This window comes from Periplaneta americana, chromosome 13 (genome assembly GCF_040183065.1).
Source record: "Periplaneta americana isolate PAMFEO1 chromosome 13, P.americana_PAMFEO1_priV1, whole genome shotgun sequence".
NCBI lineage: Eukaryota > Metazoa > Arthropoda > Insecta > Blattodea > Blattidae > Periplaneta > Periplaneta americana.
In genome coordinates this window covers 5,217,876-5,242,117 of record NC_091129.1, presented here as the reverse complement: position 1 = coordinate 5,242,117, position 24,242 = coordinate 5,217,876, and the positions used below count along the sequence as shown (strand labels likewise).

The following is a 24,242-nucleotide window of genomic DNA, read 5'->3' as shown; positions in this document are numbered from 1 at the left end:
TTCTACTTGAATTTATCTTCCTTACAGATTATTCATAACACTTGACCTGTAACGAGACAGAAAAAGCAACGAAGAAACAACAAAAAGGAAAAACGGAACGGAATCGTGCATAGGAAATTCCTTCGTGTGAACCTGAACTGTCAAGGACTCAACCGAAGTCTTCCGAAGGGTACTTCTTGTCCAAGACTTTACTTCTATTAGAGTCTGTGTGATGTATCTTGTTTCACTGTGAAAAGAGAGAGAAAGGAGATATGTCTTACTTCGTCTGTATTGTTATGGCGATGGGGGAATGGAGCGGTGCCGTCCATCCATCCAGTGTCAGAAGGGACCAGTTGATACATTCTGTAGCGCAAAATAAAGTAACAAAATATCTCTCTTCGTACTGTGTAGTTCCGTCACTGAGCTTGTCTTACAAGAAATTGAGTTCCGGTAGCCTGCACAATAACAAGGTTTTGAAAGGAATACTGAAAATTTACAACCCTCCTGTAATCTCCACCCTCATTTGAAGGGACTTGGTTTTATTGCTACTGAGACAAGATAAACCTTACCAGGTATACCAGGCAGTACATCTCACTTGACGATGTGTGTCGGAGGAAGAACAATTAATGTTTGTATACATCTGAAATGCGATTAGTATAATCTGTTCATAGTCATCGATGTGTAGAAAAGAAGAAGTAATGAAACCGTCCAACCTACTAGATTATCTCCTGGATAAGTTCCCTCACCAGTAATACCTTACCTGTGTCCCTTATGAGATTTAAAACTTTCTTTGGACTGTTGACTTAACAGCACGGCCTACAGGTGTATAAAGAGATCTTTAAGGTCAGTCTAGCCCAGGCCTGCAGAAATGTAGCTCTTGAGAGCGACTGCTTTCCCCCCCTCTTTTACCCCACCCAACTTTTCTACCTGTGCGGTCACGGCGTTCTAGTTACGCTCGGCTAAATCAACATTCATTCTCGGGGCGGAAGTCGATCATCCCCAATAGAAGTGGAGTGAGGCTGACGTCATAGTTCCCCTACTTTGCGAGTTCTGCAGGCCAGGTCTAGCCCTCTACACGATCAGCGTATTCCGAATCTCACCGGTCCGGTGGCTTCAATGACGTCACGTTGCAGCGAAATATGGAACAAAACTGCTGGAAGGATCGATGGCTGTCATGGCGACTGTACAAGTTGTTGTCTGTGCTACGCTAGCAAAATTTTGCGAAATTTTCGTACTCCCATCTCGTTCAAAGAAAACCTAGCATAAACAATTTACTTCTTGAACCGGTAGTAATAGCTGGTCCGTTGACATGTTCGCTCATAAGCCATTACCATATTGTTTTTACGTTGTGCTCATTACAAACAATACAGCAGAACACACCGCCATGACACAACAGTGCACGATGTTATTCGTCTGCTAATTCCCGCCCTATACAAGAACCAATCAGATTCACTGATGGCGGCTGATGGAGACTGCCACCACCTCTGCAAGTTGATGGCACCGGTGCGACACCGATGGAGCATCAATGACGTCATCGGTGGAATTCGGAACACCGTGATGCCATCGGATTGCTCACCGTGAGATTCGGAATACGCTCTATAGTACAGGCCTGGGCGTAAATAACTCGATTGAGTCACTGCATACCATCTCTTAACTCCCCAGTCCACCCACCCCGGCTGAGACTGTATGTGTTGGTTCGGTATAAGTAGGCAGGACAATTATTATTTCAAGGAACATAAGTAAAAGTTACTTTAGGACAACGAATAATAGTTTTAATCTTTCGAACTCAGATGGTGTCAAATTTCGTGTAGATAATAAAGTAGGCCTAAATAACGAAAATGAACCGTTTTTGTTTCTTTCGTAATCCGCTGTTTCAAATTGTATCACTTAAATCTGTTTACAAAATAAATTAATCTTGCCGACACTCATTGTAACATAGACGCCACTTTTTCATATTTATAAGTTTTTATCATTAGCCATGCCGTACCTCAAGACCAAAATGGCAATGCAACGTACTACCAACAATTTCTGAAACACAACCTACGTCCAGCTATGCGACGCAAACTTCCATATTTCCTGAGAGATAATTCACCTTTCAACTTGCATCATAATGCTCGTTATCATGTCGCAGGAGCAATGGCTGAATTGCTACAGAGATGGGATTGGGAAGTATTGGAACATCCTCCGTATTCGCTCGATATGAGTTCTTGTGATTACGACTTGTTTCCACTGTTGAAAGAACAACTTAAGGTCAAGAGATATCCAGATATTTCATCACAGCTTCATGCAGTAGGGCATTCCATCAGAGAGATCTACAGAAACAACTTCGCTAAGGACATTTAACGGTTACCACAGATTTGCCAAAATATACAAGAACACAGCGGTGATTTTATTCAAGAATTGTAAATGTATTTTCCGTGTAAGTTCAATAATATGGTCGTACTGTCTATTTCCACTGCTTTATTTATAACCCTCGTAAAGTTCATCTTATATTTAGTCAACATTGAGCCTTCTGAAAGAGCCATCAAACCCGAAGAGTTCTCCAGAGTCGAAGTGACCTCCTTGCCTTTTGCTCTCGTCAGACTTGAAGTTATCGTGTTGCAGGAACCAGTCGTGGTAACTGTCTACTTTCTTAAGCCACAGATCTGAAACAGTCCCAGCAAGATGCTAGACAGTCGCAAAACAAAATGTAGAAATAGTTTAGGTAGAAATTGAGCCAAAGTACGACACATTTTGTTACCTATATTGTTTTAATATAATAAAGGCGTTTGAATGGAAAGTCGTGTTATGACTAGACCGCGGATTTGTGGGTAATAAAAAACAACAAGGTCTTTCAGTATCTCATTAAGCTTTATAAGCCTATGTTATAAAACATGCTTTAAAAGTGTAGGATAAAAACATAAATATTGAAAGAAATATTACAATATTAACAAATTAGCAAATTTATTGACAAAGGTGAAAAGGGCAAGATTATACCCCTAGAATTGATTTGTAAAAAGAAGGAAACTTTTGTTTATTATCCAAAGTGCGTTTGTGTAAAATATTAACCTTTATGAAATGTATCGGTACTGTCACTTAAAAATATATATGTACACCGAAATGCATTTCAGACTTTAAGGGGAGAGGATGGTATTTTTTTTTAATTTTTTTCCTATTTGGTGTAAAATATTAATTTTTTTAATGTAGAGAGCTCATAGCAGTGGAAACTCAACCAAATGAAAATATTTTGAAAAACAAATTATTTGGGGGCCCAAATTTGAAAACAAAAAATATCCAATGCAGGATTATACTAAAACCAATATATCTAAACCGTTTTTAAAGATAGATTCAAACAGTTATTGCAATGTATTTCCAAGCCATGCTCTACAAACTGTCGGTAACAGAATTTTGTTATTAGTCACTGCGTTTGTAAAATAAACAATTAAAATTTAATAACAATTTTGTGAGTTCCTTTCTTGCAAACAAACAGACGTATTTTTAAAATGAAATCAATTAACAAACTTCTGTTACAGAGAAACGTTTTCTAAAGGTCTAAAGAATGTGTGTTCTAAATTTCATGCATGTATGTTTAATAGTTCAGAAATTATATCCATTTTTGTCTGGCAATGTAGCAAAAAAAAAAATGAAGTTACTGGAAACCGAAAAAAAGCGGGCGTGTGATTTAAAAATCCATAGCGCAGGAAGTTGAAAAATGACGTCTCAACATCCGAAAAGGGCACAAATACCCACAAAATTTTATGCAATGCATTCCACACATCTTAAGGTGTATTTTAAAGATTTTTTTTTTTGAAAATGTAATTTACCGGAAACAAGAATAAAATTGGGCGAGTGATTTAAAAATCCATAAGGCAGGAAGTTTAAAAATGGCGACTCAACGTCCGATAAGGGCACAAATGTCTATAAAATGTTACGCTATGCATTCCACACACATATCAGTATATTTTAAAGATTTTTTTTTTAATTTATTCATTTTTCACCAAAAAATACCATCATCTACCCTTAACAAATTGTTTGAATTGTTTAAATCTTATTTGGCTTCGCAATGAATTACTAAAAACTTCTGTAGGTGTTCTAGAGATTACGTTTGGTACTTGTCGGTCAAAAGAATGTTCCACATTATCTGACCAGATGCGGGAATACAAAATTTATAGTACATGTTGAACTAGACTGTTGCATTCAATTACAACGGATTTCCCCACAAGAATATCTGCTGCTGCAGCACATTTCATTCAGTTACTTGTTTTTTGTAAAACACATTCCATATTTGTACACACTCTTTCTCACACTTCTTTTGCTCTCCCATGATTTTTCGTGTGAACTCCACCTAATGTAAGCCAAATCATGGGGGATGGAGGGATCTTGGAGTAACTGTGCCGCCGAAGTAACACAAGCAGAATCTTCGGGTAGATTTGTTATTATATGACTTACTGAATCTGAAAGAATTGCTCAGTATAGTACTTTGCTCGTATTCCATCAGTTAATTACTTGTTGATATGGCTGAGGAATATCTGAGATCTCATTTCTAAAAGCTCATATCTTTGACCGTAACTTACCGAAAATTTTATTCAGCGTAGAGATTTATTTATTGGCGCCAGGAATTTATACCCTTACTTCTGGTACGCGGTTCACATCTTAGGTAAGACCGTCAAGTGTAACATAAATGACAGAAAACACAAGGCAACGCCATTGCAACAAACATGCATGCCGTATTATCTATGTAGACGAACATCACTTTGTTTTCGTCAACTTTATTTGGATATAGTACTTTCGGTCCATTGTTCACAAATTGTGTGATTATTTCCTGGTTTGTGTAAGTAAGTTGGTATGTGTACGTAAGGTAAACTCGGAATGGCACATCTGGATTCAATATTCTGTCAACTAAATTCGCAATGTATCGACAGATATCGTCAGTCGTTTCGTCACTTGTTGTCCAGATATTAGTCGTTTCACTTGCTTTATGGAAAATTCTCGTCCATTTCAAGATGTCAAGAATTTGGCATCCGACTATTCACATTCTCCACAACATAAAACATTTCGGTCGGGGAAGAGCATAATCAAAATTATTGTGTAGAAAAAAAAAAACGAAAAAAATTCAAAGCTGCATGCTGTTTCACTCAAGATTGTTTGGTTTAGTTTTGTCCTCACCAAACGTTTTCTTTCCTTTACGCTTATTTTGTCTCATTTCTACAGACTTAACACTTCCAGAGTTATTTCAATATCAGATTCACTCGAAACTTAGATCGGCAGGTGAGTGCCCTCCGTTTTCCAGATATGTCAACCCGGTGACTTTCCAGCAACACACGATCCCAACTTGGCACTGCCGACAACGAAATAGAGACTGAGGCGATAAGCTTTAGATATTGTTACATGGAGACGAAGGATGAAGACGCCACAAACTTTATAAAGTCATGGACTTTGGCTATTTCTTGTCGATGGAAGCTCACTGAGCCTTAGCAGAGCTAACATCTGAAGAAACCTGAATTTTATAAAGCAGGCGATTTGGGATGTTGTCTCATTTGCGACCTCGATTGGATTATTCCGGCTTCTTCTATAAACGTATTTTAACTTTGCTCCATTAATTCATTCGTTCAGTCTTTCATTAATTCATTCTTCCACTCACCCACTCACTAATTCATTCATTAAATCTGGTGGATTCATACTGTTGCCATGTCATCCGAACTTCTCAGAACATCTACATTCATGTTACAGCTCTCAGTTTCAAAACTGCTTAGTACTCTGAGGATTTTGTGATTGTAGAATACTTACCCCAGTTCTCTTGCAGTGAACCTCCTGTCCCACCCAGATCATCGGGAAGGCACATTCGCGGTACTTGTTTACTGAAGTTTGTGAGATCCTTTCCATGAACAAATATCTGGAAATTGTAAGTTTTTTTTCTTTTTAGTACTATTCGCAATCGGATTGTTTTAATTATAAAATAGTTACAGAACTACAGTCAAGACAAATGAAATAATACTGCAAAAGTTATACAAATTAAATGATCAATTAAAGCCAAATATATCTAGTTCGTGAAGTAGGACTTTAACTTAATAAATGAGGTCCTGAAACCTGGAAGTTAATTATTTCAACAGAAAAGTGAAATTCGATTAATTAGCTATGTGGAGGAAAAGGTTTCGTTCTAGGTCTAACGTACTATGCATTAAGACACCCACCACTAACAAAGTATGCTACAAGATTTCACATAATGAACAAGACATAATTCTAAGTGTTTCATGAGGAACTTCCTGATTTATTTAACATCGAATCAGTAGAACTTGAATGAATTGCTAAATAATAGAATCAGAGGAGTTAAGGATTCTGAGAGGAAAGGATAAATATCAATGACGGGGAAAGAATAACTGTAAAAAATACCGACGATTACAGGTGAATCTTTCAAGATTCGCTGTGAAAGTAATTCATTTTAGTATTTTTAAATGGAATACCAAGAATGTATAATAGGGGACGGGGATTTATTTTCGTATTTTTATTTCAGTAGTGTAGTGAAAAAAAGTGCAGGGCAACTGAATTAATTCTGGGTCTCCACAAAACTTATCGGTCAGCTGCTCCTCAGACAGAATACTCTCTCTCTCTCTCTCTCTGTCTCTCTCTTTTTGCTTTATGTTTCCGCGATAAAATGGGAGTGTATATGTATATACTGAGGGTCCCTATCACCATAAGGAGTCACGGACACCCGATAGTGTTTTGACCTCCACCTTTTGGGTTTGGAGAAGGGCTAACAACACTTTACCGTAAAGCAAGGTGTTGTTACGAAACTCCAATGTAAACATCAGAATGTGACTGCTTCTTTGGCGCGGTAAATATTATAATCTCCAGCTAAGCACTTTAGCAGAGATTCTGTTTGTCATCCAATTAATCTCTTCCTTATATCTAACCTCTCCTGACGTATTTAAAATTAATATCTAATTCAGGAATCCACCCCTGAGGACGAGTTGTACTCTTTGAGCAGCGAGCTAAAGTTTGTCTGTACATATTATATTTTATGTTATAATTGTTAGCAAAATAAAAATAAATAAATTCACTGAATACGTTAATCCATGATTAGAGAAGGTAGATTTTCGAATTAACGATAGAAGTGAAATGTGGCCAAAAAGAGTGTAACAAAAGGTTCTGGTACAGTGAAAAAATCCATTTCTTTTTCAATTATATGATGGTAAGTAGCACATTGTCAGCGAAATTAATAATAAAGAGTTGCATCACTGCACAATAATGTAGTACCAACTCCTACACCTTGAAATTTGGTCATGGTTCCTGAGAAAATGGAAATTAGCAAAAGAGTAATTTTAACTTGCTCTTACAGAAACTTTTGTTACACACTGTATATTCAAAATTAGTAACTTTATGTCCAAAAACAAGTTATATATATATATATATATATATATATATATATATATTTATCATTTTAATTATTTTAAACTGGGGTGAAATATAAAAATTATTAAAAAATGCAGAACGTATGTGGTTCTGCAAAATAAGTTATAGATTACAATTTATGAGAACGTTTTAAAATCAGGGTTTACGTACCCGTAAACTGTCGCCACACGGATATTCTTACATAATTGGATCGTATTGTATTGTATTGTATTGTATCGTATTTATTAACATTCATGGTATTCATACATTGCTTACAGCTAGAATATGGAACAAGTCAAAAAACTTAATACTATTATTAAGTCTTAATTTATAGTGAAAGTCTAGTTGAAATATATGAGGTGTATATTTCCAAAACCCGACATTTGCTTTCTAAGTGGTTTAGAGAAAAAGCCAAAAAACTATATATAGTATTTCCAGTGTTGAGATGTGCAGGACATTTTTGTAATAGTCTTTAATAGTATACCTGAGGATAAAATTACATGTTTGAACTAAAAGTATGTATTTTTGTAAGAGTTATTAGATTATTAAATTTGGACATGTCGTGTTTTGGAACTAACTATTGCATATGTCGAATTTTGGAACTAACAATAAAATAGATGTTGGATTTTGGAACTAACAATAAAATTTATGTCGGGTTTTGGAAATTCTAATAATATTATTTCCCATAAATAATCCACATTTTATACTAAGAAGCTATTAATTTTATTGAATCCATGGAATATAATAAACAATTATCATTTATTTATTTATTTATATATATATATATATATATATATATATATCATCAGAAGATTATAACCTTTATTAAGTGTACATTTTAAATCCTGAAATTCTCTTCTCGCTATGGTTCACAGATAGTCAATCTTCTTCATACTGATCCTCGTTATAAATACGGTCTGTAATATTCTTGCAATATTCCAAAGTTTCCATGTCTCTCCAGTTATCTTAAACATTTCTTTAAGTAATTTGTTAACATTACTTAGTTCTTCCTTATAGATTATGCATGTGTTTTTGTGCAAGTGTGATTTTTCCATCCAGAGCACGTTTTCCCCTTGTTCAAAATCCTTTGTACAAATTTACAATTCTTCTATAGTTTTGTTCACCACTTATCGTAACTCCATTTTTATTCCTTTATCTTGATTCTTTTACAGAATTTTAGTTTGAAATGCCAGCCATTTGGTGGCTTCAAAACAGTTTGTATATTCGTTTTTCAGTCATAAACTGGACAGTCTATACTTAACTTGTTTATGGTGTCATTGTTAACGATATTGCAGTAATCTTCGGATTTCATAACGTTCATCTCCTTTGCCTCCTTCTCAATTTCATAAAAATTCTATCCGTTGGTATGGAGGAAATAGAGTAACTCATTTTACCTAATTGTTCGATGAAGTCTTTCATAGCATATCACTTTATTTCACATTTCTTGGTACATGTATCCTCTTCTCTTCTTTTTTTACTGGCGGAAGTCCAATTTTTAAATGCCACTTAAATAGAAGTCCCTCCCAATTCTTTGACACTTGCAAGATTTTTAAGAAAGTTTGTCGGTAAACTGGCAGAACACGACCTGCTCCCATCCCCTGATGTCTCACTGGTCTGTTAACAAAATATGTTTTAGGATAATCAGCTGTTGTGTATTGAGTATGAATTCATCTTGAACCAACTTATTGGGGACACTGTAAAACACTTATGCTGAGTTAGGAAACTTCATTGGTTTATGGATAAAGTTTTGAGTTCTGAGATAGTAGCTACCAATAATCAATACAAGAATGATCAAATACAGGCAAGCATCGAACAATCACTGTAAAGACAAACATAACAGTTACCATAAAACTTAACTTCCTATCCCTTTTCTATGTTTTGTCTAGTTCTTTGTGTCACCGACTCTCTTTCTTCCACGCCCAGGCTCTAAAGGCGAAATTTGTATGTGAGATTCTATGAAAATTTTACTTCTATAAGACGCTCACACAACACGTCAACACGTTGTAAAATTCTGCACAGCTCTGAAGTACCAATATAATGAAGCATATTCTTATTCAGCTAAAGTTCCATTGTCGATTTTCCCAGTAAGTTCCCTGCACTGAAGAAATATGATATTCTAAAAGAAAACACTAGTGGCATAAGGAAATCACACACTTTCTTTGTCTTGAGCAAAGATGTCGACTTCTGGAACATTACTGGCCTTCATAGTTCACACAATGGAAGTGTAAATGTCGGACTTTGGAATAAACTGCATATGTCGAGTTTTGGAACAATACCTTAACAAAATAAGTCGGGTTTTGGAAAAAAACTCCATATTTTAAAGCTTGATTTATGTTAGAAATATCGAGTTTTGGAGGATGAAATGGTATTTTTCCAATGTATTTCAACCCAAAGATATAAAACATGATCGTAACTCATTTTTCATAAAAATGGCAGATGTCGACTTTTGGAACTATACATCTCATATACAGAAGAGGTTTACAATAAAGTCTGCTAGTACAACATAGTGTTTAGGTGTCATTTTCAGCCCTCCATATTAGCTTTTGCAGTAGGAATAACAGAGGAAGGTGACCTATGTGACAGAGAGTAATAAGCACATACGAGAGAAGAAAACTTCATTCTAAAACAACAGAAAATTACCGTGGTGTTAAGCGCCAGGTCACGTTCTCAGAACTAAAAAACAAAGGAACGAAACATCGTGTTGAAAAAATGAGCATGTTGAAGGCACGATCTCTCTGTGTAAGAAGGTTCATGCCATGAGGCACGCTTCTTCATGGTGACAAATTCATTGCAGTGCAGTTCCTTTGCTTACTTATTATTTTCAAGAATTTGAACTAAAGCATGTAGAAAATTCACCTCTTCACTACCATGAAACTTCCTATTCTGTAGGTGAATTCATGGCATTCAATAACACTTCATGAAATTGATACTAAAACTATGTGTTGTACTAGTGGACTATTTTGTAAATCTCGTCTGTATATATTTCATCTAGACTCTGATTATAAATTAAGTCTTTATAATAGTATTAAGTTTTTTGACTTGTTCCATATTCTAGCTGTAAAGTAAAGTATGAATACCATGCAATGTTAATAAATGCAATACAATACAATACAATACAAGAAAAAAATATTATTTACACCAATTCAAAGTTTGTTAAATGCATTTGATAATTAAAGTACAATTTTCATTCTCATAAACTAGAAACTATGTACTTAATGGGATTTTACAAAGAGCAATCTGTGTTTCTTAATATTGGCCTGCTGAGATTTACATACTTTCGTATACTTTCCAGGCTTGTGTCACTTCTAATATGAAGATTAGGGATTTAAAATGATTTACTTGCTCTATTGTTTGGTATATTAATGTAAATGTGGATTTATTGGATAATAGGCGATATGTTTACTATGGAATCATAATTATATAATTTACCTTTAGTAAGAAAATACGTACCCTTGAAGTGAGTTTCGAGCTGAAAACAGCTTTCGTTATCGCTAAGAAGACTTCAGCATAAGAAGGTGCATTAATGATGTGAAGTGCTTTCATTCGAGTGCTGAACGCTTTCTGATAGTAGAAAAAATGCACATGATTAAAATCAAGCCTTTGTGTTTGTTGTGTAAGCAAGCAATCGCTATAGTAGTAACTGGGCATGACCATTTCAGGAAACATCTTCTACTAATGAGCTCATACAGCGAAAATTCCATCTGCATATCATTCGAGTTTTTGGGGTTCCAAAGGCAAAAACATGATACATCTTTCGAGCATATTCTTCCTTAAAAATTAAGAAAATACTGATGCTGAAATCCTTGTACATCATAAATGAACAGTAGTATGTAAACAAGAAACTAATAATCTTTCGTACTTAAGCCTTCAAAATTTTATAACCAGGCTTTGCATTTTTGTCACATTGAATTTATCTAGAAATATAAGCTTGTACGAAGAGAATTCAGATCTTTTTTGCTCACAGCATTAGGGGTAGTCTCCTTTAAGCCAAGCAACAACGATGTTCGATCACCTGAACCAGCCGTCGTGGTAAAGTCACTGAGAATGGAGAAGCATCTCCGAAACATGTCTGACTTTTACTAATTTTTAGTAATGTTATGTATTGTACAAGTGTCTGAGAAAATGTTACGCGCTTGCGGGAACCACGCTAACAGTGGGCCACAAATCACCCGCCATCTTCTCGCCTCGCGTCATAATAAAGTCCCTGTAGATTAAAATTTAAATAAAACGTTTTTCATTAGGAAATGAGGTTTGCGTTACCTATTGAGTTATTAGTGTGATACATTTAATTTCCTGTTTGCCTACAGTACTCGAATGAGAAATGTAGACGAGCAGATACTGTATGTCTAATTAATGAGAAGGTGAAAGATATCTTACCATAAAACAGACTTCGCCTTTCTTCACACTAGTAAACTTCATTTTGGAATTATGTCCGAGTGTAAAATTTTCCATATCCACTATAAGTATATCTGTGAAGCAATAATCTTCGCACATTCTGACTTCAGTTGTCATTAAAGTCATTCTAGCTTGATCTTCATACAGAAAATTAGTTGTATCCTTAGTCAGATATTTAATTATAATAACTCTGTCTCCTTCAGGTGTTAGTTCTGGCATTGGAAAGAAACAACTGTAACAACAGGAATCATATGTTTATTACTGGAGAATAATTTCCCAATGACCGCATTCAACAATAATAGGGTAATCATTTATGTAAATATCATTTACATAGATGAACGCCATCACCACCATTAACATCACTATTACCATCCTTATGACTGTAGACGATACATTGACCACGTGTAACATTACCAATACCACCACAGTAACCATGTCAGCACAATGATCGTTCCTGTTTGGCACCACATTATTAAAATCACCGCCATCATGTTCAATACTAGAATAGAGCCATGACTAATATTTAGTGCCTTCGATCTATCACAATACTTAATAAATAAACTATTTGAATTTAATCGATTTATCAGTTTTCTGTGATTTGTGACTATTTCACAACGAAGTTCAAAGTATCGTAGCAGAGTTTTCCCGCAACAAACTTTCTCATTTCAGTGTGTAGAAGCAAATCCCCGTAAGCAGAAACTATTTTTTCCAAGAGAGACAAAAACGTCCTCCTTTCCTATCATCATGACATATCACTTTTCACATACCACAGTAAACTGTTTTTTTTTTTCTTTATGAAACTAAACACACAACCTTCATATACATACTCAGTACAGAAACTGCAGCTCCAGCAAAAGTACAGTGGTCGAAACAGAAAACTGGGCCCTATCATAATCCGAATTATCAGATTTTACAAAAAAAAAGATAGTTACGCTCTTACTTGCGCACATTGTAGACATGGCTATTTTATAAGGAATGGGCGGGACGAATCCCAGAAAAGTATGTATTTGATATGCTAGGAAGATGAGCTGACAACAAGGTGGAAATTTTCTTGGAAAACCATAAAACTTAATAAGGGTTTTGCATTGTATTTCACCTTTCAATAGAGGAAGTCTAAGTCACTGTCTTCATATCACCATGTCTTTTATTTTTTACTTTATTGGGTTATTTTACGACTCTGCATCAACATCTTGGTTATTTAGCGTCTGAATGAAATGAAGGTGATAATGCCGATAAAGTGAGTCCGGTGTACAGCACCGAAAGTTACCCAGTATTTGCTAGTATTGGGTTGAGGGAAAACCCTGGAAAAAACTCTTGAATTTGATGCCAGCAAATATTAAGTCGTGGAAGGCGATTTTTTTTCCATTCTGTTAAGAGGGCATGCTTCAGGTCCAGTTTGTTCTTGAGTTGCGCTTCTCTGCATTTGGTTTCTAGCTACGCCCACATATGCTCTATTGGGTTTATATCTACTTACCATTAATAATATGCAAGGATCGATCACAAGCAGCGCTCATGCACCTCCAAACAAGAACATTGAGTTTCGGATTCATTTTCTGTAGCTTTGTGATTTTTTTTTCCTCCATACCATCCGAAGAAAATACATTAAAGTTGCTTTCGTCGGTAAATATGACTCTATTCCAAAACTTCTTTGCCATATTGACATGTATTTTAGCCAACATGTTCCTCTTTTTTTAATTTCTCTCATTGACATAACATTTTCTGCATGCTACTCTACTGTGAAAATTATTTGTTATGTAGGTTCTTACTGTTGAAGGACTGACCTTTAAATGAATTTCATGATTTAACTCGCAAGCTATTCTCGAAATACTGATTTGTGCATTTACTTCACTTTTCTGAGTATCATTGATTCAGCTCGTTTGTTGGAGGACCTGATCTCCTTCAACTTTTTAAAGATTTGGACTAAATAATTCTGTTAATTAAACTCCGAATGGATGCTCTAGGCCTTCCCAAAATTTTTGGTATTTCGAAAAGAGACTTACATTCATTACGCAAATTAATTATTACCTCACCTCTTCACTCGTTTCACGTCGTTTACACGTCATATTGCTATATTACTTCAACACAACACAAATGCGGCCTCCACTGGTACACAAATCGTAAAACTATCAACATTCAGTGTATTCCATCAAAATATAAGAAGTATAAGAAATAAGATTAATGAACTCCTTGCATCCTTAGATTCCGAACATTTAAATCCGAATGTGCTATGTATTACCGAACACCATATGAAACAACAGGAAATATTGTCTCTCTCACCGGAAGGATATAAATCAGGTGCTAGTTACTGCAGACAAACTCTTGAGGATGGAGGCGTGAGTGTATATCTCAACTCTGACCTTAATTTAAAAAATATTGATCTTTCATATTTTTCAAAAGAGAGGGATTTAGAAATTTGTGCTGTTGAATTAGAAAATGAAACATATAATTTCATTATAATATGTCTATATAGAGCACCATCTGGAGACTACGAAAATTTTATTCATTTATTGGAAAAGACACTACAACACTTACAGAAACTGAAACGTAAATGCATTATTTGCGGAAACATCAATGTCGATTATCTAACAGAATGCCATATGAAAGATCAACTAAATTCATTTCTAGCATCTTTCAATTTAATACACAAAGTAAACTTTCCGACCAGAATACAAGGGGATTCAGCTACTGCAATAGACAACATATTCGTCGGAAAAGAAAAAATAGGTACATCTCAAACAACCCCAATAATTAATGGTCTTTCGGATCATGATGTTCAACTCCTAAGTATAAATATTAACACATCGTCAAAAAAACCAACTGAAGTGAGATTCAGAATTATAACTAGGGAATCATTAAATAATTTTCACTAAATCTTAAAAGTGAAACATGGAAATCAGTGTACAGTCAAAGTGATATGAAAAGTAAATTCAACGAGTTTCATAAAACATTTCTAAATATTTTTGAATCCAGTTTTCCTGTAAAGTAAAAAATGAAACATTATGTAACAATAGATGGATTACACAAGGTATTAAAATCTCGTGCAAAACCAAGAGATCATTATACATACAGAGCAGAAATGGTAATAATACAAACTTAAAACAACACTATAAAAATTATTCAAAAATATTACACAAAGTAATTCAAAAAGCTAAAGATTTACACTATAACACAACAATACAAAACCCTGATAATAAAATTAAAACAACTTGGAACATAATCAAAAAGAAAAGTAGACGATCAAAAACTAAAGTAACAAACTATACCTTTATATCTAACAATACAAAAATATCAGACCAAAATGAAATTGCAAACATATTTAACAAATATTTTCTTACAATAACTGATAACCTCAACATCCCCCAACATAATGTTACCAACAGTTTAGATTATTTAGCACAATATTTTCCGACAAAATTCCCAAATATTCAAATATTTCCAACAAACAAACAAGAAGTAATTGCAATTATTAAAAATCTAAAGTAAAAAAACTCCTTAGGGCATGATGAAATAACAAACAAAATATTAAAAGCGAGTTCACTTATTATAGCTGGGCCATTAATTTATTTATGTAACTATTCAATGTTCAATGGTATATTTCCTTAGCGATTAAACTATTCAGTGGTTATTTCTATCTTCAAAATGGGAGAAACAATGTCTCCAGAAAATTACAGACCCTTAACACTTCTACGAGTCTTCTCCAAAATCTTTGAAAAAGTAATGTATAAAAGATTATATCATCATCTAGAAAGATACATTTTAGTCCCAGAACAATTTGGATTTAGGAAAAATGAAGGCACAGAAAATGCAACATTTAGTTTAACTGACAAAATCCTGGAGGCATCTAATAAAAAATTACAAGTTGGAGGGATTTCCTGTCATTTATCCAAAGCATTTGAATGTATAAATCATAAAATGCTGCTAGACAAATTAGAATATTATGGAATTAAAGGTGTTGCACACCAATGGTTTCATTCTTATCTCATAGATAGGAAACAAAGTTGAAATCAATACAACTATGAAATCTGCATCGACATGTGGAACTATTAATAGTGGAATTCCTCAAGAATCAATATTGGGTCCCCTACTTTTTCTAATGTTTATAAATGATCTTGCCCCACTAATAAAAGATGTAGGTCATCCCATATTATTTGCAGATGACACAAGTATAGTAATTACAGCCAATAACTCCAACACATTCCAATCTTCAACAGAGGAAATTCTCTTCAAAATATGTGACTGGTTCTCAGTCAATAAGTTGGTATTATATTGTAACAAAACTAATGTAATTCAATTTAAATCCTGTGCAAATTCAACCTCGCAAACTTCTAGCGCAATAATTAACAACAGATCCCTATTAGAAACAACGACAACAAAATTTCTTGGATTAAAAATCGATAATGCGTTAAATTGGAAAAATCATATTAAAGAAATTACCCCCAAACTAAATTCAGCTTGTTTTGCTATTAGAATTATGCAAAATATAGTAAATAACAATACCTTAAAACAATATACTTTGCATACTGCCACTCGGTAATGAGTTTTGGAAAAATATTCTGGGGAAATTCCACAGATAGTAACTGTATATTTCTATTACAAAGAAGAGTAATTAGAATAATAGTATGTGCCTAATGTAGGGAATCTTGTAGGACTACTTAAAAAAAAACTAAAAATAATACCCATGGCTTCTCAGGATATCTTTTCATTAATAGTCTTCCTCGTATGTAATCGTGAACACTTTATAAGTAATTAAACAGTTCATAGCATAAATACACGTCAAAGGAATGACTTTCATACTCCATCGGCAAGTATATCGTACTATCAAAGAGGAGTGCGTTGTATGGCAGTAAACATTTTTAATAGCCTCCCTATCGATATAAAAAATGAAACTCAAAACATGAAATTATTAAGGGCCAAATTAAAGATGTACCTAATTTCTCACGCCATCTATTCTGTAGGTGAATTCATGACATTCAATAACAATTCATGAAATTGATACTAAAACTTTGTGCTGTACTAGTTGACTATATTGTCTGTATATATTTCATCTAGACTGTGATTACAAGTTAAGACTTTATAATAGTATTAAGTTTTTTGAATTGTTCCATATTCTAGCTGTAAAGCAATGTACGAATACCATGGGATGTTAATAAATACAATACAATACAGTTGCATCTGGTTGTACCATGACCTGACCAGACTCTAGCTCCACCTGCTGCGAGGTTCACCTGTTTCAGAGGAAAACCTAGTTGTGTTTGAAGTCGTTTTTTGAGCATTGATTTGTAATATTTCTTTACATCTCTATTCTTTTAACAAATTTCCAAGTAGAGTTATTATTTTTCTTTCTTATATTTGTTTCATATTTGTATCTATCCCTCAACGTGATCTATATGTTATCAATTTCTATACTCAGGTTACAAACCGCTTCTTTAAGATATAATTATGTGGTTTTAATAGGTGTATGGTGACTTTCTACATTCATTGTGTGTTTGATTTGTAATAAGCTGGCTTCGGACCCAATAGAAGATTCCAGTGGGAAATCTGCATAACGGCGTACTGAGTATAGTGGTAAAGCGTACAGTGGGTTGGGGTACTGTAGAATGAATGCCAACAAATACGCAAAGGAAAACACTCTGGGTTTGAAGGTGCTGACGAATAATTTTGGTTTTCATACAAACTGTATCTGAAAGTATTACACGATTAGAAAAGTGAGAGCAAGAGGTACCGGAAGCCCTCAAATTAATTTAGAAAATGATGCAGAGAATTAATGAGACATCAAGTGTACCGGTTACTGAATGTGTAAAACAGAATTGGAAATTAATTTTGTGTAAAAATAATGGATATGGAACACTGTGTAACATAAAAAGCAATTTAGTAGACACAGAGTAACCCGAGAATAAAGGACTGTAACCTAGATGTTTATACAGCGTCGTAAAATAACCCAATAAAAATAAAGGACTGTCTCTTAGACACTGCAATGATGTTAGGTTTTTTCGATTTGCTCCTGTCACGACATGCGACGTAGAGCGCAGCTTTCTACAGTACAAAGTTTTGCAGATAACCGAAAAAGATTTACGATTGAGATACTGAAAATGTGTCTTGTATCACATTGAAATTCGGTACTGTAACTGCACTGCCTAAAGACGACCAATAGGATAAATGAAAAAAAATTAAAATTGCTACATGCTTATTTCCACCATTAACACTGTGTATAATTAAACACAAATGCTTATAAAAGACAGGAGAATAAATGCTTTTCACATTCTTTTGACGTTATCTTGTGTAATGTATATTTCCTTTCAGAATGTTCATATGTGTTTCCCCCTACTACCGTACTCTACTCTAAATAGCAACGTTGTTACCTCAACACATCTCTATCTACCTGCAGAGAATCAACTTATAGTGCATGCACAGTAAACTTGTTGTATCGGGTCCAAAGTCTCGAAGCCTGGTAATAAGAAAGATGACAGGACCGCACACGGCGATTAATTTTTAAACTCCGTGGATCAGTAAAATGGCGATATTCGTTCTTTGGCGGCGTTTCTACCAACCACCGCGATGTTATGGCTTTACTCCCAATAGTTTGTAATAGAGAGGTATTATTGATTATTGAATTGCGTCCATCTTCCATATCACTGCTATGGTTCAAGGATCGGCGAGATCACTGCAAGGGTGCTCGTGTTGTCTGAAGAATGTTCTGATGTATTTTATCTTTCGCCTAATGGAAGCGAATATAACCTTCCTTATGTTGAAAACATGGGTGAAAATGAATTACATACGGAAAGGTAGAAAACGGAGAATGTTTAACAAACTATGAAAGAATAATGTAGCAAGCGACGACGAATTACGACAAAGCTTGCAGAAGTAGTTCAGGAAAAATTGTGACAAAAAACTACAATACCTTTATTTATTTTTGTCACTCGAGAATGAATGTAAGATACTAATAACATAGGCGTATGCAGTGCAATGAAATGTTAGATTCAAGCTAGTGTCTGTCATTCAGGAACGACCATATTTCTGACAAGTTAGCAGCAAAACATTCAATCCAGTTGCTGCCAGAAGAAAATACGAGATGTCTACAGAGGAACAAACCATTTTCTGTAGGGAAACTGGAATCGAAAACCAACAGGATACATTTCTTATGGGATATTTGGAAAGGAGGACCATTAAGCAACATCAAAGAACTCTAAAACAACAGCACCGGTAATGTTTTTGAGTGTACAGTATCATGACTGAGAACAATTTTTATGCAAGTTCTTTATTCTGTAGTTGTTTAAAATATCTAAGAAAGAGTGATAACTGGACAAAAATTGGGAAAGTAGGTGTTGCCATAATGAGTAATGACAGAAATGAGAGGCAAACACTCCAATAATCCTAACAAGACTTGATGTTGTTTATGTTAAGTTATTAGGTCACTTAAAGTGGTGGGCCCTACAGTGTTTGTAAGCCTATATTATAGGTACTTTCAGTTAAAATGATAAAATGAAAAGAGTGGGATTAATTATTTGTAATGATATAAACATTTAGTAAACGAACACACTATATATGTATTTTTATTGTAGACAATACACTGTAATTACCTTCATTATTATAGTATAGATAAATACCTAGACTTGCATATAGAAATAAAGACAAGTTATCAGTATTGCAGTATTTTCAACGCTCCTCTATGGAAGAAGGGCTTAGTTAAAAGAAAGTGGGTGCTTCGTTCTCGTACAATATTGAAACATTAACCATGGAACTCATTGTAATCACAAGAGAACGTATCACCCTACAATATGTATGAATAGTGTCATATTCCAGCAAGAGATGCGGGTACAGATAGTTTTTGGGCATTATCTCAAAACTAAGCCTTCTTTGATACGGCTTTCTTGCAGCCAACCCCTAAATTATAGTTTCAAGCATTCAGAAATTAGGAGAAATATAAACGCTCACTACACATTGGAAAGCAGCAGAAATCTATTGGAATTCCGCGTAAGATAATATGAGAAAAGTGAATGAAAAATTTCACGCTTTTTTTTGGAGACAGAGAGAGAGAGAGATATCAAAATCATACATAATATAAAATCATAGAAAATAACAATTAAGAATATTACATCGACATGAATTCAAAAATATATCAATAAGTAATTAACATGACAATTTAACATAGGAATATAACTAGAGAATTTTTTATAGTCACCATATTTGAGCGGTGTCCTGAAACCATTTACTTCTAGGATTCCAGTCGCACATGATTTCTGGAGACAGGGACCTGAGTGTGTAGTACAAGTCTATGGACTGCTTGGTTCTCTCCATGCTGTTCTTGCAGCGTATCAACCAGCGTTCTAATCGGGCCTCGTGTAAACTGCCTGGTAGAGAAACTAAACAAATTACAGGCTTCCTAATTACCTCGGGAAATGTTGGAAAACCACGCAAAGAGACTACAATAACATTTTGAATTCATGAAGTTTAGGATATATCTTGGAGTGTGCGAAATTAAGATTTTGTTCACCACTCTAGGAAAACAAGTTTGAAGACTTTATTATATTTATAGTTATAGAAGGACCAAGTGAGAAAGAGATTAGAATTAATAAGTTAACATAGAAGTATCTAAAAAAGAATAACACAGAAGCTGAATAATTGACTCACACTTTCGCTTTATTGTTCTTGTTACATTAAGTAGACTTCATGGGATGTAAGTTTAAGGATGTTAGCGGGGACATCGGATGCACAAAATGAAAATTTTTAGGTGTATGTGAAATAATTTACTTAATTGCAAGATCGAATTCATACTATTTCATTTGCTGCCTGAATGTCAGCACAAATAAAATAGTTATTTCTGGTATTGTACTTGTGAGTTAAGTGCATCTTTATTGCACGAGTGGAATCATTTAAGCACGAGGCGGCAGCAGAGTGCCTAAATTACTCGAGTACAATAAAGATCACACTCACAAGTACCATATGTAATTTTATCCATGACCATAACGAAAAATTATGTTTTATGAAAGAAAATATGTTGAAAATAAGTCCTCATGTTCTTCTAGCTCAGTCACTCGAGTTCACAGTATCTCGAACCCCGGACCTTAGAGACAGTCCATTGAACTTCGAATTCAGGTCCCAAACTGCGGTCCACTGCACTCGAACTCAGTACTTCGGGCGCTCTCACAGCTGCAGACACACTCAAGTCGAACTGCGGTCTCGAAGCTGGCTTCACTGCTACACAAGACAGGCTGGCTTGCTGTCCAACGACTTCAACAACACTCCCGCTACTAAATTGCGTCTCTTCTTTTATAACCAAACCATAGTTACGAGAAACTTCGCGGTCAGTCGACTGATGCCCAGAAGATGACGCCTATCCAAACTTCTCTGGATTTCTCTCTTCAGCTGCTTTACTCCCTCCTCACCCTTCGTCACGTCCGCGCCGACACCTCGCGCCCCCTCTTACGTCTGCCCCCCCCCATGCCCCAGCGGCTGCAACCTTCTTCGCCGCGTTTTCCCGTGCTCCCCCGACCTATGTGGGACGCGATCGACTCCCGACTGTCACAATATACACAATTCTTCTTTCATTAGTTGTGTACTCATCGCTGGTTTAAGAGTACTCAATGATGTGCAACTATTGTCTACGCACGTGCCAATTACTAACGCCTCAGGTTTTCTGTGAGTTAAACTAGAATTCTGTTACTTACAGTGCAATTGTCTATGTAATTTTATAAAAAAATATCCACAGCGTCATATACAGTCGCGAAGCTCAATACGTAGTAAATATGCAAACAATATATAGTTGCTCACCACTAGGATCGCTAATATCGCCTCATAACAGGAAATGCAAAATAGTACCGTCACAGTCTTTTGTTTCTAACACCCTCAAAACTCAAGCTTCGTGACTGTATATAGTAGACTGTGGTCATATCATTCATTCGTCAATCATTCGTAAACTTACGAAGGCATTTACAAACGCAAAATTGTTTCATGTGGTAAGTTATTAATTATGGTTTCACTCATATCTCATAGATAGGAAACATAAAGTTGAAATCAATACAACTATGGAATCTACATCGACATGTGGAACTATTTATAATGGAATTCCTCAAGGATCAATATTAGGTCCCCTACTTTTTCTAGTGTTTATAAATGACCTTGCCCCCCTTATAAAAGATGTAGGTCATCCCATATTATTTGCTGATGACACAAGAATAGTAATTACAGCCAATAACGCCAACACATTCCAATCTTCAACAGAGGAAATTCTCTTCAAAATATGTGACTGGTTCTCAGTCAATAAATTAGTATTAAATTGTAAAAAACTAACATAATTAAATTTAAATCCTGTCCAAATTGAACGTCGCAAATTTCTAGCGCAATAATTAACAATAGATCCCTCTTAGAAACAACAACAACCAAATTTCTTGTCTTAAAAATCGATAATGTGTTAAATTGGAAAAATCATATTAAAGAAATTACCCCCAAACTAAATTCAGCTTGTTTTGCTATTAGATCTATGCAAAAGGTAGTAAATATCAATGTCTTCAAAACAATATACTTTGCATACTTCCACTCGGTAATGAGTTTAGGAATAATAATCTGGGGAAATTCCACAGATAGTAACAATATATTTCTATTACAAAAAAGAGTAACTAGAATAACAGTAGGTGCCAAATCTAGGGAATCGTGTAGGACTATTTTCAAAAAAGTACAAATAATACCCCTGGCTTGTCAGTATATCTTTTCTTTAATAGTCTTTCTCAAATGTAATCGTGAAAACTTTGTAACGAATTCAACAGTTGATAGCATAAATACACGTCAAAAAATGACTTTCATACTCCATCGGCAAGTCTATCGTGCTATCAAAAAGGAGTGCGTTATATGGCAGTAAAATTTTTAATAGCCTCCCTATCGATATAAAAAATGAAACTGAAAACATAAAATTATTTAGGGCCAAATTAAAGAAGTACCTAATTTCTCACGCCTTCTATTCTGTAGGTGAATTCATGACATTCAATAACACTTCATGAAATTGATACTAAAACTATGTGGTGTACTAGTAGACTAAATTGTAAATCTCATCTGTATATATTTCATCTAGACTATGACTATAAATTAAGACTTTATAATAGTATTAAGTTTTTTGACTTGTTCCATATTCTAGCTGTAAGCATGTATGAATACCATGGAATGTTAATAAATACAATACAATACAATACAATACAAATAGTATAGGCTACGCACGTATTGAGAAAAATTCTACAATAGTGGAAGTTTTCTAAAGAACGTTTTAAATTGTGGACTTTGCAAAGTTTTGAATGGGATATCAGCGCTCACTAACAATTTGCATCAATCTTCTCTTTACCCACATGTGTTAATTATCGCGGGGTTTGTAGCTACAACAGTAATTGCTTAGCAGAGGATGGCTCGACAAGAGGAACGGACATTGTTGCAGTCGATCAACAAAATCTAGGGAGTCTTATATTAGATCCGACAATACATTTGGATAAAGATCGGCACATCAATCAATGACGAATGCATCTAGAGTTTATGCACTTCTCATGTAATCGAGAGGAACAACATAGCAACAACTGCATGGGAGGTAAAGTGTCTCAGTCTTTGTGCAAGAGGAACATTAATAAATTTAAATTCACGAAATTCATAAAAATTCTCACTCACCTTCACAGTTGAAGATACAAAAATTATAATTTTATTATGATACTGAGGGATTCGTTATCCACTTTGCACAGTCATTTATATAGGGCCTAAATTTCTTTAAAATAATAATGTTGTCAGAATACTGTAGGGAATTTCTTCTTTTGCTTCAAATTGTTACTACAAACATTAATATGCTTATTATGTATTCTGGATTTCTTGTGTCGGCCGAAGTTTTCATTCAAATGTACCTTATTTTCAGATTTTTGTGCTGTAACTCATATTAAAATTAGATCTTTGTATATATATCTTCGCTTGCATTTAGAAGCGTATATTTGTTAATTTCCACAAACACATAACCTAGGTGTGTTCAGCGGGAGCATTTCTACCTTCTAAAGGAGGTGCAACATTAACCTAGAATATCTTTTAAGCGTATGCCTGCATACGATTCTGATATTCTACGTCACTATTGCATGTCATTTAGAACTAGAAATGCCCGCGCTAACATATCTGAAATGACACAAAAAATAGACTATGGCAGTGAACAAGCATATTGATTAACGTGCAACACATACGTGTATATTTGTTACGCACCAGATTCTTCAGGCAGATGGGGCTGCATAGCTAGCCAGTTCTTCAGAGCTTCTACTGATTCCTTCACTCTTTGCTCATTTAGTCCAAATTCTTGCCTGACTTTTTGTACCACGTCTTTGCCTGGGACACAGAATTCTTTCGCCATTATAATTTGTAGTCTGGAAATAAAAATTAATAAACAATAGTTTGATTAATAGATGTGTAATGCTTATATTTAAAATGATGTAGCTTTAATGAGTGGAAATATTGGTTCATACTGAATTCGTAGTCGTTCGTAACGTAGTGAATAA

At 34.8% G+C, this 24,242-nt stretch overlaps 2 protein-coding genes across 4 annotated transcripts in view; both read right to left on the bottom strand.

Annotated features, from left to right (window-relative positions):
• Positions 1-24,242, bottom strand: part of LOC138711699 (alpha-tocopherol transfer protein-like) — a 190,140-nt gene that overhangs the window by 161,068 nt on the left and 4,830 nt on the right. The window lies entirely within an intron of this gene.
• LOC138711700 (alpha-tocopherol transfer protein-like) overlaps positions 2,348-24,242 on the bottom strand; it is a 44,532-nt gene continuing 22,637 nt past the window's right edge. For 2 of the 3 annotated variants that reach the window (XM_069842845.1, XM_069842844.1), the window contains 6 exons: positions 23,953-24,110; positions 19,922-20,102; positions 11,725-11,974; positions 10,798-10,908; positions 5,746-5,851; positions 2,348-2,624 (listed from right to left, as the gene is read on the bottom strand). In XM_069842845.1, coding sequence (XP_069698946.1) covers positions 2,473-2,624; positions 5,746-5,851; positions 10,798-10,908; positions 11,725-11,974; positions 19,922-20,102; positions 23,953-24,097 — 945 coding nt within the window. In that variant the 5' untranslated portion in view covers positions 24,098-24,110 and the 3' untranslated portion in view covers positions 2,348-2,472. The remainder of the gene's footprint in view (positions 2,625-5,745; positions 5,852-10,797; positions 10,909-11,724; positions 11,975-19,921; positions 20,103-23,952; positions 24,111-24,242) is intronic. The other variant, XM_069842846.1, reaches the window with a different exon arrangement.